Here is a 15666-nt window from a genome sequence, read left to right as displayed (position 1 = left end):
AGTTGGCTACTTCTGTGGCTAGTTTCCGGCATTTTTTGGCTACTTTTCCTATTTTGGGCCTGGCAACCCTGACTTCAACGCCGATATTTCGGACCATACCGCGTTCTGCGACGCCTCAGCGATATCAATTATGAAGTCGCTCCTGACAGCCCATCCTGCTCGAGGCACCGTCAGGACCTGCCCGATACTGTGCACGTGGTGCGCGTGAAACCTTATTTGCCTGAATGACATGGACACTCTCTGGTTCTCTGGACACCGGGTGCTACTCGCCGAGCATCGGGACGATGCTTCTTTTGGAGGGGGACAAATGCCGCAACGCCATCTGTGCCCAACCACGCTGACGACGAGCTCGTGTGAGCAAGCGAAGTGCCAGAAAAGAAGAAGCCTGCACTGAGCGCTTGTCCTGTTTGTCTCGATAAAAATACCGCTCTCCGCGCTTGTCTCAAGTGATCCGTGACCACACACACACACACACACACACACACACACACACACACACACACACACATATATATATATATATATATATATATATATATATATATATATATATATATATATATATATATCCGCCTTGGTTACTTGGTTGCTAAGGTTTTGGGCTGCATAGCTAGAGGTCGCGGGATCGAATCATTTCTAAATGAGGCCACGGCGACCTCATTTTGACGGGGGCGAAATGCGACAACACCCGTGTACACAGATTTAGGCGCGCGTTAAAAAACCCAGGTGATCGGAATTTTAGGAGTCCTCCCTACGGCATGTTTGATAGTCAGAAAGTTGTTTTGGCACGGAAAACCCCATAATATATATATATATATATATATATATATATATATATATATATATATATATATATATATATATATATATATATATATATATATATATATATATATATATATATATATAGCGTCCACCTGTCTGCGCGTTTCATTGTGTATTACATGGGCAGCACCACTTCTATGACATTTGAGTTTATGCCCGATACACTTTCCCAGAGCACTCGCGCTGCCACCATTCATCGAGAGCGCCACATTTTATCGACCACCGGCTCGACAGAGAGTGCGCTGCGGCCGTTGCTTGCCCGTTGCAGCTCATGTCACCGTTGCTTTTCTGCAGTGTGTCTTCGAGCTTTCGTTCTCCTTAGCTTCATAACATGTTTTGGGTATTCTATGGTCATGCATGGCTTTTACGACTCAATGGCCATATTGCGAATAGCTTGGAATGTATGTTTCATCTGCCGTGATGTTATATACCAAGTGTCAAATGATTTATCTCATTTCTAGTTGGACTGTGAACAGAACACGAGCATGTTAGCCCAAAGCATATTTATTTAGCAAAAAGGCGCTGAAGCCCAGTCCGTGAAATGAACTACGCCTTACGTGATAGGACGTTGATAATTACGAACAGTAGCAGACGAAATTTATTGCCGCAAACAATATTACCTTCTGATATTTTATTCATTGTTTGTTTATTTTGTTTATTTATTCATGCTGCAGGCCAACATACTCGCCCATGCAGGAGGGGCAATACAGATGACAAGGTAATCACAATGCAAGAAAGATAATAAAGATATACATATAAACAGTGCATAAAAAGGATGCAGGCCACAGCCAAGTTACAAAAATCAAAATGCTTCCCTTAGCGCAGTAACTAAAAGAAAAGGAATTGCCCATTTTAAGTTATATGTGAATAAAGAACGCTGTGCCAAAGAACAATCGTGCACTAAACGTAACAAAATACAGAAAATTTCACATAAATAACGAGAAAATAGAAATACTGCCTAAGGTTGTGTTATGTTAGGTGACATATAGTTTTCCAACTCATTTGTGAAGTTCCCCGATTGAAGTACGTCAACAGGGAGGGAATTCTATTCGTTTACAGTACGCGGACATAACTATTCATGTGAGATTTTGTTTTAGCAAATGGCGTAAGGGAAAAGTTGTGCCTATGTTTTGTTTTTCGTGCAATAGGAGGCGTTACATAATGCGGCATTGGAAGCGCGACGTTTCCATTTATGATGCTATGTATAAACTGGAGACGACAAACTTTACGTCTGTGTTCTATTGAACTGATATTATTTCTAAGCATTAATAACGACCGGGATTCCTCTATTTTATATTTTAAAAACATAAATCTAACGTTATTCCTTTGTACACGCTCCAAATTCATGATGTTCGTTTTGGTAAGAGGATTCCATACAACCACGGCGTATTCGTTTCAATGGCACGAATGTGTTATATGCTAAAATTTTGGTGTTTACCGGTGCCTTCATAAGTTTCCTTTTCAAGAACCTTAATTTACGCAAAGCTGCTGAACCTGTAAGGGAAATATGGTCTGACCAGGAGAATCTGTTAGTGAGTGTGACGCCTAAGTATTTGTATTTTTCAAGGTCAGTTATTTTTGTGTCCTTTTTATATAGTAAAAAAAATTAGGTGTGTTTTTATTTTTATTAGTAAAAAATTAAAGCCTGTTCAGAGAGTAAGCGAATATTTTTAGCCTTGATAATGAGATTTTGTCGCCACGTCACTGCCCCACATGCCCACAGTGACAACGTCGAATTTCAATATCTGATAAACACCATGCACACGCTTTCGAGAGCACAGTCATTTCGGCAGCAGGTATATTCATAATTGTAATCACTATTGCAAACTTCTGAAGGTTTGCTTAAACACGTTAAGGGTAGTCCGCCCAAATAAAGATTGGCGGCAAAGTAAAAGATCCGTGAAGGATGTTGCCGATAAGTGGGTTGGGATCTGGACGTCTAGACCACTGGGTGCGGAATCAAGGATCATGAAACACTTTCTCTTGAAAAATCAGGAACGCATACGAACGAAGCACTGCTTTTCAAGGAAGAGAATTATGCACTTATATCGACAAAACTGTGAAGAATGAAATCTTTGGTTTATTCCGCCTTACATTATTCCTGTCGCTTAGCGAGGGCGACCTCTACCACATTCTGCCTAACAAATACTTCATTTTTTTCGAGTGACATACTTATAATACATTTTAAGACTAGCTTCTAACGGCGTTACGTAACCACCCAAAATGAAGGGACTAGCAGTAACGAGATCGGAGAACCCATGAAATGCAACAGTTTCTTCCTTTGCAAGGGTAAAAAGGCTATGCACACTTGGTCAAGCTTGAGCGCACTAATAATTTATGCATAGAGTGAACTGCCGCGTGCCAAACCTCTATCGTCTGCGCGAAGCTGGAGTCAGCTACAGCCGGTCGGTAGGTCAGAAATTGTCAAGTAGACCACAGTTAGAAATACGCGGGAGCTATATTTCGAAGCTACTTTATAGCTGATGCCTTTAAATCCACGATTGGCATAATTCCCTTATTCAGGATCCTAATTAGCGTATATGCCGGATCTTAATTAGTGCGTACATTTCTTGAAGAAGATGTGCGTTCAAATTTGCATGAGCTTTACAATCACAGCTAAGTCTGCTCAACACAAAAAAAAAAACACGAATCCACTCCTTACTAAAATAAAAAGCTCAGGGCAAGGTGGCTAAGCAAAGTGCCATCATATGGACGTTTTCTTTTTTCTGCCTTTGTTTGGAGTCTTAATTTTGCACTTTGCTGTGCGTGTGCCATTTCTAACGCATTACATGGCCCTGATGATGATTTTCTGAGGTCGGTAGAGAGCGAAAAGGAGATGTCGTCGGACTCCAATAGCGACTAGCCGCGAAGATTCGGTTGTGCGCGAATTTCCGTCAATAAAGTTGGTTTAATACGTGAGCGTCCAGTCAAATTTCTTTACTTTATGTGCACGCTAGAATCGGCACCTATGAATTATTTTGGATGTTTGGGGATAATATAACAGCGCGTTACAATCGGGGACGCGGTAGAGTCGTGCCAATACGGTATTCTTTTGGGACAGTATTCGGGGCGAGCTCCACCACTACAAAGGTGGCATGAAAGATGTTGTGGACACAGCGGCCGTGTCGGCTGCATCGGAAGCGCCGAAGCGAGTTGAAACCGAAAGTTTAAAGTCCCACCTGCGCCGCGGTTCTGAATAAGCGGTGAGCCTCTACCCCATTGGGTGTCTGCTTGACAACCTTTGAAAGTACGATAACATGTAGTGGCTGCTTTTGGAGGCGTGCAGCACGATAGGCTACTGCTCGGTGTCGCAGTGCCGGACGTACGCAAGGAATCCCGGTGCCAGCCTTATTCACACGTAACCGCAGGGCAAGGAGCTGCGTGAATCTTGGCTCGCGAAACTTAGAACCGGTAGGAATCCATCGGCTTATACAACTCGGGTATGCAGTAAGCACAGACGCGAGGAACAATTCTGCTACGGCCGCGGGACTGCGCAATGTTCGGTGAGTTGCAGAAAACGACCACTGAGAGAGACACTCGCCAGCGCCCGCGGCCCGGCTGTCATTACGGTTTGCTCCATGAACGTGTTCATGCTAGATACTGGCAAGTTCCATGGAACGGAAAGGGAGCGGTAAGACGCACATTACAAAAAAAGGCATGGCATATGGTCATGTTTGTGTTATGAATTAATGCACTGGATTGCGAAAAAAGAAGCAGAGGGAAATCGCACGCTGAGAAGACCGATAAACATGCAGTGCGATGCAGCTTCAGAAATAATACTGAAATGTCCAAGAATTTAGAAGACAAAAAAACGATTTAATGCTCGCGACGGCACATCACAGTCGCCGTAGGCGTCGAAGTACATAACTAAATTATTTTTTAACAGTTCTGATAGCGTCCGGGCAACAATGGTTGTTGTGCGCTGTCATACGCATATATGCCGCGGCCTAATGCTCACGGCACGGTGCGAAAACGCGTTCACAGCGATAGCAAAACTTTCTGCGCGGACATGCATGCAGACGCGCAGTCGATCGCTGCGAACCCGTGCGATCGCTGCATTGAGACTTCATTCTGTTATGCCCCATTTGGTTATACAGACAGACCAATATAAGAATATATTTCACATAGTTTACACGCAGCGTCTGCCTACCTTCCACGCAAGAAGCCGGTTCGGGAGACTCCATCGCGGCGACCGCGCCCAGTGGCGTTCAATGTACGTATTAGGTAACGAGATAGCGTCTGTAAACAAACCTGTGCTTGCAGCTTCCCCAAGATTATTATATCTACAATCAAAAACTTCCCTCGTTTTGAGAGTACCTACATAAATGCCCAGGAGGGCTACCGCGTGGTGTTTTTATTGAGCGCCGCAAGCGAAACCTATGAGGAGCACGCCGCGTGATCCCTCATACAACGCAAGGGGGGTGCTTCCGACAGGTGGCGATTCCGTAATTTCTCGCCCCCAATAGTGCTTTCCGCAAGTCTTTACAAGAAATTCGTTCACTGCTTAAGACCCTGAGAAGTTTGGAAAGTATGAGACGTACGTGACTCAAAGAAAGGTCTGTTCACCGCCAGATGCATCACTTTTCCAACAAGCTCGTAACAAGTTGACTTCACGCGCGCGTTGGTGACACGACGTCTTCCAAAAAGCAGCTCTGGCACTGTATACGTCACCAGCTGCCGGTAGATGCTCCAGGCAACCAGGTATCTCAGTCCGTTTTCACCCACATCCTCGTTCTCGAACAGCTTCACAAGAATACTGGTAGCCAGTGGATCATGTTTAATATAGTCTAAAACATTATAGGTGCCATTGGTGTATGTAGTAATAAAGGTGTTCCATTCATCTGGATAGTATAAAAGGATAAGAAAACGGCAAGAGCTTATCGTTAGTGTAGAAACGAGAACAAGAGCAACTAAGGGGCCTAGATATTTATGTACAACCATACTAAGCCAAGAATAATAAAGCAAGGCAAGCATACAGGAAGGTATTTGTAGTGTTTAATTGAAGTCCAGAAGTGATGAGATACAGAGGAATGAAAGCAGACGAAAAAAAGCATCCTGCCATTTTTTAACACTGGCGGCCAGTATCTGCTAAGTTTAAAGCTGTTAACACATTCGCCGCCATAATGTTGAGTGGCTCTAGCTAAAACTGCCAGGTTGTTGTTATCTTGTGAACATAAGTACCAAGACTGAGGGTGCGGTCCCCACGCATGGCAAGTCGTGTTCTTTTCTTTTCGTGTAATTCCATTACAAGCTACAAACACGTTCACTTGTACTTTGGTTGGCTGTATTATCTGTTCCCTTCATAGATGACCGCCGCGGTATCACACCGTCATATTAGTTATTGGCGCCTATTCTGCGAAGTCCCTTCTACGTAACTTCCTTTATTATATATTCGTCAAGCAAGTACTTTTTTCGTGTCATCAGGCAACAAAAAAACTCGACAGCTTAAATTGTACGTAGTTAATTGGGATCTGTGTGTAAGAGCGCTCACATGCTGCGATACGTTGAACTACAAGTCAGTGCGTACTAACGTGATTAGCTTCACCGCTATACTGTTCACCAAAGTACAATGCACACACTGGTTTGCTACCCCTTGATCGAAAAGTCGCAGGGAAGAAAAAAATGGCTGTGGCTTAGGTAAGGTTAAGCCCAGGATGCGAAGCATACTAGCCTTTATTTTAGTTGTTGAACCACTGTTTAGCCTGGTGAACTGCTGTTGCTTGGCTATATTTGGTTCGGCTAGACGAAGAAACAACTCATGCATTACTGCTTCGCCTTCAAGAGTGGAACGCGACAGCGTTCCCGTTGACCCGCCAAGGGGTGTAAGACAATGGGCTACAGGGCAGCGACTACGCGCCCCGCATTGGACGCGGTGAGCGTCGAGCAAAGCAGCGTTCGGCGCGGCAACGAAATGTGCGCCTGAGCAAGAGACGCACGCCTTAGAAACAGCTCGTTTCTAAGGCAACACCGCATTCACTAGAGGCGCTTTTGTACCGCTTTGAAGCATCGTACTCGTGGCTCAGTGGTAGCGTCTCCGTCCCACACTCCGGAGACCCTGGTTCGATTCCCACCCAGCCCGTCTTGCAAGAGTTGAGCCAAAGCCACTTCTCCTCTGTCGTGACGTCACGGTGTCACGTGGTTTCAAGGCGACACCGCCGCGCCTGAGGAGCTGGGTTGAGCTCTCGTAATATGCTTCGCATAAAATGCTTGACTGTGTAAACCCCATGAGCAAGATTATCTTTTGCAACACCGTGAAGGCTTGAGCTAGTTGGTATATACTGGGCAGGGGGAAGAGCGCGAAAAGACGAAGGACAAGGAAGGGCAACACACACCAGCGCTGGCTGACGAGCGAATTCTTCATTGAGAAAGGAACAGAGATATATACCCAAACAAAACACTGGTACATCACTGCGCATGACCAAGAAGAATGAGAAACCGATGAGATTTCCACAAAATTATTGTGAGGAAATCTGTGGGGCTTCTAATATCGCAGCGTATGGTGCATATCGCGTCAACACTCCTTCCATGGCCTTGACTGAGGCACAGCTAATTTATCTTAACAACCACGTTAAATTCTTAAAAATTAAATCGGTGACTCGTTCATCTTGGTCATGCGCAGTGATGTCCCTATGCTTTTTAGGTACATATTCGTTTTCCTTTCTTAAAAATTTCCAGGACGCTCAATCTTCGTCTTTAAAAGTGGAACGCGACAGCATTCAAAGCTCGCTGAGTGATTCTAAGGCTTCCCGCCAACTGGAGCCTGTGTGACCGTAAAGTTTATTAGAAAACGGTGGCCGCAAAGACTAGTAGACTATGCACGAAGGCGGGCTTTCTGGTACAGAGGCGGCCTTTCACGTCGGCCGCAATAGGAACGATATAGCGGGGGCGAGCGCCATCTATTGCTCGGAACCGGGCGCGCCGCTCCGTGAGCTCCAAGATGATCGTGCGCCTGCGCCCGCAAATGGCGGACGCGGTGCCCGGTCTATAAATGGTAAAAGCGCTGGAATAGAGTTTTCTCTGAGTTTTCCATAACAGAATTACGTTTTATGGTATAGAGAAATTACAATCCTATGCTATAATGTCTGTAGGTTGTGGGGAAGGCGTACTTTATGATTGTTCTACGTATTTCAGCTTTAGAAATTCGCTTAGTTCAGTAACTTCTTTGCCCCCCCCCCCCCCCCGGAGGGCCTGAATATGCGTGGTTTGATTTTGTTGTTGTTTTTTTGCCGTGACGATGTTCGCCGCCGGACCTTTGCGAGGGATGCCGACGCCAGATTTTCTGCGACAAGGGGCACTGAACGTCATTGCGCAATTAAAGACTTCAATCGTCAGTCAGCCGTGACCTGTTCCCCCCTTCATGTTAATCTTTCCGCGCTTTTCCTGTGCCGAAGTACATGCTTTACTTGCTGTCTTCTGCACGTTTCTCTGCAGTTCCGACTGTCCTTCATTATTCTAAACAAAATGCCTGAATAAACCGAGAATTGATTATCCGAGCCGTTATATGGGGTAACTCACGCGACAGGGGTGGTCGCTTGTGAAGAAATATAATGTGCTGTGGCTTTTCCGACCAATTTCCTACCTGAATGGTTCACTCCTCCCTCCTTTGCATACTTTGTTAAGGCCTTATGATGCACAGAGCGACTGTTGAACACCAGGCTGTTACAAAATGTAACAAATCTACATTTTTGCCCTTGTTATAAGCATGTAATTTTCAATGCTCGCGCGAAGTCGGAAATAACAAACATTACATATTTCATGGGTGATGTCTGTACTCAAGAGCTACTCGAACAGCGCGCCTTGTCGTCGTAATCAGTATAGTCACTACTGGCCCGAGGACGCCTTCCACGGCACCCAACTGGAGGTGTCTTTACATTAAAAAAAGTTGATTTATGCCTTATTTGCTGGTTTAGCTACTACAAGGTACTCTGTGTACAAATAAACAGCTGCCACATCATGTATTCAAATATCACAACTTACTGAAGAAATTCTATACTGAGGTCGAAAACATTATTTTCAGACACGTTTTAACTGCAACATTCGCATTGTGGTATATCACCTAGAAACATCAAAGATTCTGTGTGTCATAGATTGACACCTGCTAATTTGTCTACGAAAGGTAATTCCAGGTAATTTTGTTGTGTGTGAGGTAAATGCTGTACTCCCTTCGCCGCATGCTTCTATGCTTCCCCGTGTGATAGGGGTCAGGGCTCCTCAAGCTGTTTTTACAGCTTTTACCTGTCCTCCTCGTAACATTTCCTTGTTGCGGAATAAACTCAAATTCAATTCAAGATAATTGCAGGACTACCCCTCCTAAAGGGACTGTTGACGATAATTAACTTAATTAACCTAACACATGCCTCACCTTTGGTTTGACGCAGCTAGTATCTACCCCAACGCGCAAAAACGAACAGTGCTCTAACATACTCGACCTTATCTTAACATCCCATCCCGACAGTGTTTCTTCTATAACACATCTACCAGAACTAAGTGATCACTCGGTACTACATGCAGAATTATCCTGGCAGCTACCTCATTGCAAAAAAATCAAAAATGAAAATTAACACTCTACGATAAAGGTGATTACATCAGCATCAACAATGCACTAACCGAGTTTTACAGCTGGTTCATTATAGATTTCCCTAAGTGCACAGTAAGCGCCAACTAGACGCTTTTTAAAAATTAAATGATCGATCTCACTACGACTTACATACCAACCATCATTTAACAGAGCGACCTTCGTCCCCATGGTTCAACAACACATTAAAACGACTAAACAATAAAAAGAAAAGATTGTTTCGTAAAGCCAAGCGTTACAATACCGCTCCGGCCTGGGAAAAAATTTACGTCACTGAAAAGGAGTTCGATTCCTTGGCCGCAACAGCTAAACGAACCTTCTACTCAACTACACTCCCGAACATGCTGCAAAACAATCCCAAACAATTCTGGAAATACATTACCCCAAATAACCGTAAACGGTTATTATTTTATTATAACGATAATAACCGTGTTCCAGACCATAAAGTATCTGAAGTACTACACTCTGTCTTCTCTTCCGTGTTCACTTCTGAACCTAACACTGACCTCCCAGACTGTCCTTACCACAACTACCCAACGATGCCTGACATAACAATCGAAGCACATGGTATCACCAAGCTAACTGAATCCCTCAAATTAACATCCTCAGAATCAATTCCAAAATACTTAAGAACACTGCGCACATCTCTAGTGTATTTTTGTGTCATACCTTTCAGCAATCATTATCATCTGGAGCGGTGCCGCAAGACTGGAAAATAGGTAAGATAATTCCAGTACCAAAAAAAGGATCATCGTCATTGTGCCACAATTACCGTCCAATTTCCCTCATCAGTGTTTGTTCTAAACTAATGGAGCATATAATTTATTCTCATATTGTAAACTTCCTAACACCCGCTAATTTCTTTAATCCTAATCAACACGGCTTTCAGAAAGGCATGTCCTGCGAGACTCAACTAGCCCTATTCGTTAATGACATCAGCTCACATCTTCATCAAAACATGCCCATAGACGCCCTCTTGATAGATTTCGAAAAGGCTTTCGACAAGGTTCCTCATGAACGGCTCTTTCTAAAACTATCATGTCTTAATCTTAACCCTCGTGTTCTCCAATGGATACGCAACTTTCTCACTAACCGTCAACAGTTCGTTTACGCTAACCAATGCTCGTTTACCTTATCACCCGTTATCTCTGGCGTGCCACAAGGCACAGTCCTGGGGCCACTACCCTTCTTAATATACATTAACGACTTACCGATAGGTTGTTCTTCCAAAATTCGTTTATTTGCTGATGATTGCGTAATCTATCGTCCTATTACTAACGACGCTGATTCTCGCGCTCTCCAGTCCGTCCTTAACGTCATTGAAACTTGGTGTAATAATTGGCTAATGTCGCTCAACGCCAAACAAACGTCACTACTTACTTTCCATCGTCACCAATTATTTATTTCAGCTAATTACATTATCGCCGGTTCGGAAATATGTGCCGTCACTTCATATAAATACCAAGGCGTCAACTTGTCCAATAACCTCAGTTGGTCCTCGCACATTTGCAACATTAGCAATCATGCCAATCGTGTACTAAGCTATCTGCGCCTAAATCTACGTCTTGTTCCGCACTCAGTAAAACTACTCGCATACTTAACAATCGTTCGACCCAAAGTAGAATACGCATGCTCAGTGTGGGACCCACACCAATCTTACCTGGCAGCAGCACTAGAATCCATACAGAATCGTGCAGCAAGGTTCAATCATTCCGACTACTCTTACCACACTAGCGTTACTAAACTTAAATCATCTCTGAACCTTTCAACCCTCGAGCAGCGCCGCAAAACAGCAAGACTGTGCCTCTTTTACAAATTTTATCACTCACTACTTCATCAGGCCGACATCACGCCTGCGCATCGCACTTCATCCCATTATAGCCATTCAAAGGCTGTTTATCCCTCTCCAGCTCGCACCTCCGCTCATCTTAACTCTTTCTTCATTCAAAGAGCGAAACACTGGAATCATCTACCTGCTGAAACGGTGCACCACACCAGGCATTCATCGTTTAAGCAGGCATTTATTGAAAATATTATCTAAATATGCCCACCCCTCATGTAAAACCCCAAATGGGGTATTTGAGGTACCAATAAATAAAAATGAATAAATAAATTGGATTAGCCTTCAAGCCATGCAGCGGCGAAACATATTACTAAAGCCAAATTTATCCATATTGCGCAGTGGCCATTTTGAATCTTCGGTTGCTTCGACTATATACCAAGTACATTAATTCTCCTATCGCCCCCGTTTTCTATGACATACTCATGCCAAGAAAGCTGACGAGCATGACAGCGTCACGCTGATTGCATGACAAAAACGCAATGTTAACGAGATCCCATCGATGGAGTGAAGAAAATAAAATGACGAAGAAAGCAGGATGAAACAGAGAGAACAATTGTGAAATATTCGCCATTGGGCAACAAAGGCCACCAGACTTACTTACCTGTCTACGATGGCGTAACAACAACGGCGTCATGAGAGTCCGATGACGAAGTTGCAGCAGCTACAATGGAACGACCACGACAGCATTATGACGACGGTATAAGAAACAATGCCTGACATGAGCATGACGACATGACGAAGAATACTACGACGCACTGAGGACGATGGAGTAGCCAAGGAATGATCTCAATCGAACGACGTAGGTACAATCGAACGACGTACATTTACATCACAATAGCGACATGATGAGGATAGTGTGACGGTGACATCTTTATGACGAAGTCATGATGACAATACGCTGACGACGAAGAGTGTACAACGACGATGGCGTGATGAGGGCTGCAACGCAAACACCGTATGACGGCGATGACGTGATGATGATGACTGGGGATGACTAAGCTGGAACGACCAGGATAGCATAATGATGACGGTAGGACAATACCCGAGGACAACTGTCGGAGCACGACGCAATGAAAACGATGGCTAAAAACGGCCGCAAAGCCACGATCGAAAGTTGAGAGCTCGATTTGAATAGAATTAGGAGGATGAAGTGACGTCGACGGAACAGTGAAGGCGGTGTGAATAGGACAGCATGATGACAGTGAGAAGCCATTTGTAAAGTGATGACGATAGCGAAGAAACATCATGAAGATGACGGAATAAGGATATTGGTGTACCGGCGACTATGCGACGACGACGGCATAGCGAGAGTGGAATGACGAATACAAAAGGAAGGAAGTATCGCGATGGCATCCCAAACATGTATGACAGACAATGCGTGACGACTAATGACTACGACTCAATGATGATAAAACGACAAGGGCGTGAGGATATTTAAGTGATTATGAGGGTATGACTACTATATGCCAACGATCCTGTGGCACCGACGGCATGACGAGAAACGGATGTCGAATTGGGAGAGATGCCGATTGAAAAACCGCAAAAGGATGATGACGAAAGTAGGGCAATTATCCATGGTGACTGTATAACGAGGATAAACCGACGACGGCAGCATGATGAAACTTGGAATGAAGACGATGCTACGACAATCACTGCATTACCACCATGAGCGCATAGGTAAAGGTCTTAGCTCTCATATGAAATGATTCATTGGGTCAGCGTAGAAGCGTGACGACGACGGATGACGAGAGTCAGATGGCCAAGCTGACAAAGAAAACACGACGGAATGACCCTGACTACATCATGTTAGGTATGTGCCGCTCTTAAATGAACGTTTTTGACGTCAACATAGACAACTAGATACGCTGAATTTGGGATGTTCACCTCTATAATGATGCAAAAGCTCCTTAAAATTTCTCCGACGCTGAGAGGAATCGAACCGTCGTCACAAGGTCTGCTCAAGGACGGCAGCCCAACACTTTCGCAAGCTGAACCGAAAATTGACTGGGTACAGGCCACTTTTCAGTGATACAATGAATGTCCTTCACGCCGACGCTATAGCGAAATGCGCCAACAAACAGCTGTACATGTGGAACTCTTCCGCGCACCACTGGTCAACTTGTGTCACGCATAAAGCGCCACTGAGTGCGCCGCTAGCAAGAGAACAATTCGCTGCGTTCGCGCGCGCAGGTGCGCCACGCTTTTAGACTCATTGGTCGTGCACGGACTTCTCTAAAGTGCCACTGATGTCCCAGCGTGTCGAGAAGAAAGCGCGTGAAAGCAGTTCGGTTGCCGCATGACACACTTCATAGCATTCGTACGCACCCGCGAGCTTTGGATTTCTGAAGCCACGCAGTAGGCTTTGAGGCGATGGCGCTAGATGCCACCGATAGTTCTAAAGGAAGCCTAAAAGAGGAATTTCGTCGAAACGCGCGCCTCTTACATAACTCGTTTCCATAAACGTTGTGTCATTATATCGATTGCATACTAGCGTATTCCCGTCGAAATCCGTCGTGAGGTGGGTTCTCCAGTAATTTCCTTCTTTTGCTAGGTTTTGCAGAAGGTACAAGGCCATGAATTGTTTCACTTTCTCTTTCAGAAATTTTGAACATAGTAATGGGCGTGCTATGGTCTTAGAATACTTGCTCTAACCGCTAAACACTTGACAGTTCTGCCATCAACAGTGATAAAAATTTTGTTGCGTGATGTCGCAACGAATTACGGCAGAAACCAGCTCAGGATGAGTGTCTACATTAATGCGATGAATCTTGAATCAAGAAACACACCGTATTGACACTTCAGAAATGACATATGTATGAGGTGTATAATGTAGCCAAGCCCTGCCCGCACATTCTTGTGGACGCGTCGTGCCACACAGCGGCAGCAACACAAAGTTCGCGTGTGGCGCACATTTGAATATAAATACCGAGCGGACAGTTGAATATCTGTGACGCTCGTATGATGATGCCCTGCAGGGCAGATATGGTAAAGTAGTTTTTCAATTGGATAGTGGCAAATGCCCAGTGTGACATACCAAATGATTCAAGCTGGTTCAGCGGCAGCAGGGCTATAACGTAAAACTATTCCCAACTTGTCCATTCCAATTCTGCAATCAGCCCTACGCGATTGGTCAAAAACTTTCTTGGACCGCCCCCACTTCGCCTAGCAGTCACGGGACGTCACAAAAACCGCCATAGCTCGCCATCGGATATTACGTGTGCACACTAATTATGCATGATTTGAGCGAAGAAAAGCAAAATAGTTGTTTCCGATACGACGTCTTTTCGCCCTTAGCATTCGGCTATTGGTTAAAGGCTCTCGGGCTGCACCCAATTCACCTGCCTCTTACGCGACGTCACAGAACCACAATAACTCACCGCGTCAAAGTGACGTGTACGCGTTAAGGCTGCCCCATTCCGAAAAATAAAAGATGGCTGCCGCCGATCACCCAGGCACTGGTTACTCGCACCTACAAGAAAGCTTGGGTTCATTTGCGTATAATAAAACTTTATGCGTGGCCGTGTAACGTAGCATGGCCGTGCAACTTTCGGCACGTTTAAGACCTCATTCTGCCAACTACTTTTTGCTGAGGATCCATTTTAGCGTCATCATTAAGCTTCTGATGCATGCCGCCGCGATTATCAACCAACCATCGCGAGGTAAGTAAGGGAAAGCGGACCAATCGCAGACGCCGCAACCTCCCGATTCGTCCGGTTATCGATTTTAAGTGAAGTGGCTCGGTCCCATCAAATCCCTCTCCTCTTGAGCGTGCCCCTCGACTCATGTCAGCCAATTAAATAAAACACGTCGCTCAGCGTAGGCAATGCTATTCGTTTTTGAAGCAAGCAGAAGTGACCTCCTATGAACGAGCAGAGCGTTTAATCGGTCTGGTCAGAAAACCCTGCGGGTAACCGCCCGATGCTTGCCTCGGCGGTTACGCAATTTTGAGGTCAGTACATTGGAATATAAACATTTTCGAATAGTTTTACGTTATAGGGCCCCAGGTTTCAAAAAATGATCCCTCGACACTGCAACGTGATATACTACCATTGCGACCATAAACTACACCGCAACCAAGGGGCCTTGAAAGAGGTTGGACGCGGACGGACGGACGGACGGACGGACGGACGTATGGACGCATAAATGATATTGCGCGACATAAAAAACGACACGGACGTGAAAGAAGACGACACACCGTGTCTTTCACGTCCGTGTCGTTTTTTATGTCGCGCAATATCATTTAAGCAATGGATTACCAGCTTGCCCGAAATGCTGCTCTCATTAAGGATGGACGCGCGAACAGACGGAAAGACCGACAGACAGATAGACAGACAGACGGACAAACGGACGGACAGTCTGCGATCTGGGTGAAATTCTCAGCCAGTGCTTATTGCGCTAAAATTTCATGGCACAAACAGGCCGT

At 44.9% G+C, this 15666-nt stretch overlaps 1 protein-coding gene across 5 annotated transcripts in view; it reads right to left on the bottom strand.

The window, feature by feature from the left end:
- Nucleotides 1–15666, bottom strand: part of LOC135902761 (neprilysin-1-like) — a 125062-nt gene that overhangs the window by 70730 nt on the left and 38666 nt on the right. For 4 of the 5 annotated variants that reach the window (XR_010564584.1, XM_065432992.2, XM_065432993.2 and 1 more), the window contains one exon: nt 5367–5666. The exons of the other annotated variant lie outside the window; for it this stretch is intronic. Coding sequence is in view for 3 of the 4 variants with exons in the window: in XM_065432992.2 (XP_065289064.1) it covers nt 5367–5666 (300 nt within the window). In the remaining variant the exon portion in view is untranslated. The remainder of the gene's footprint in view (nt 1–5366; nt 5667–15666) is intronic. 5 annotated transcript variants of the gene reach the window in all.

Source organism: Dermacentor albipictus, chromosome 2, assembly GCF_038994185.2.
Source record: "Dermacentor albipictus isolate Rhodes 1998 colony chromosome 2, USDA_Dalb.pri_finalv2, whole genome shotgun sequence".
Taxonomy (NCBI): domain Eukaryota; kingdom Metazoa; phylum Arthropoda; class Arachnida; order Ixodida; family Ixodidae; genus Dermacentor; species Dermacentor albipictus.
This window is presented reverse-complemented; position numbering and strand designations above follow the sequence as displayed.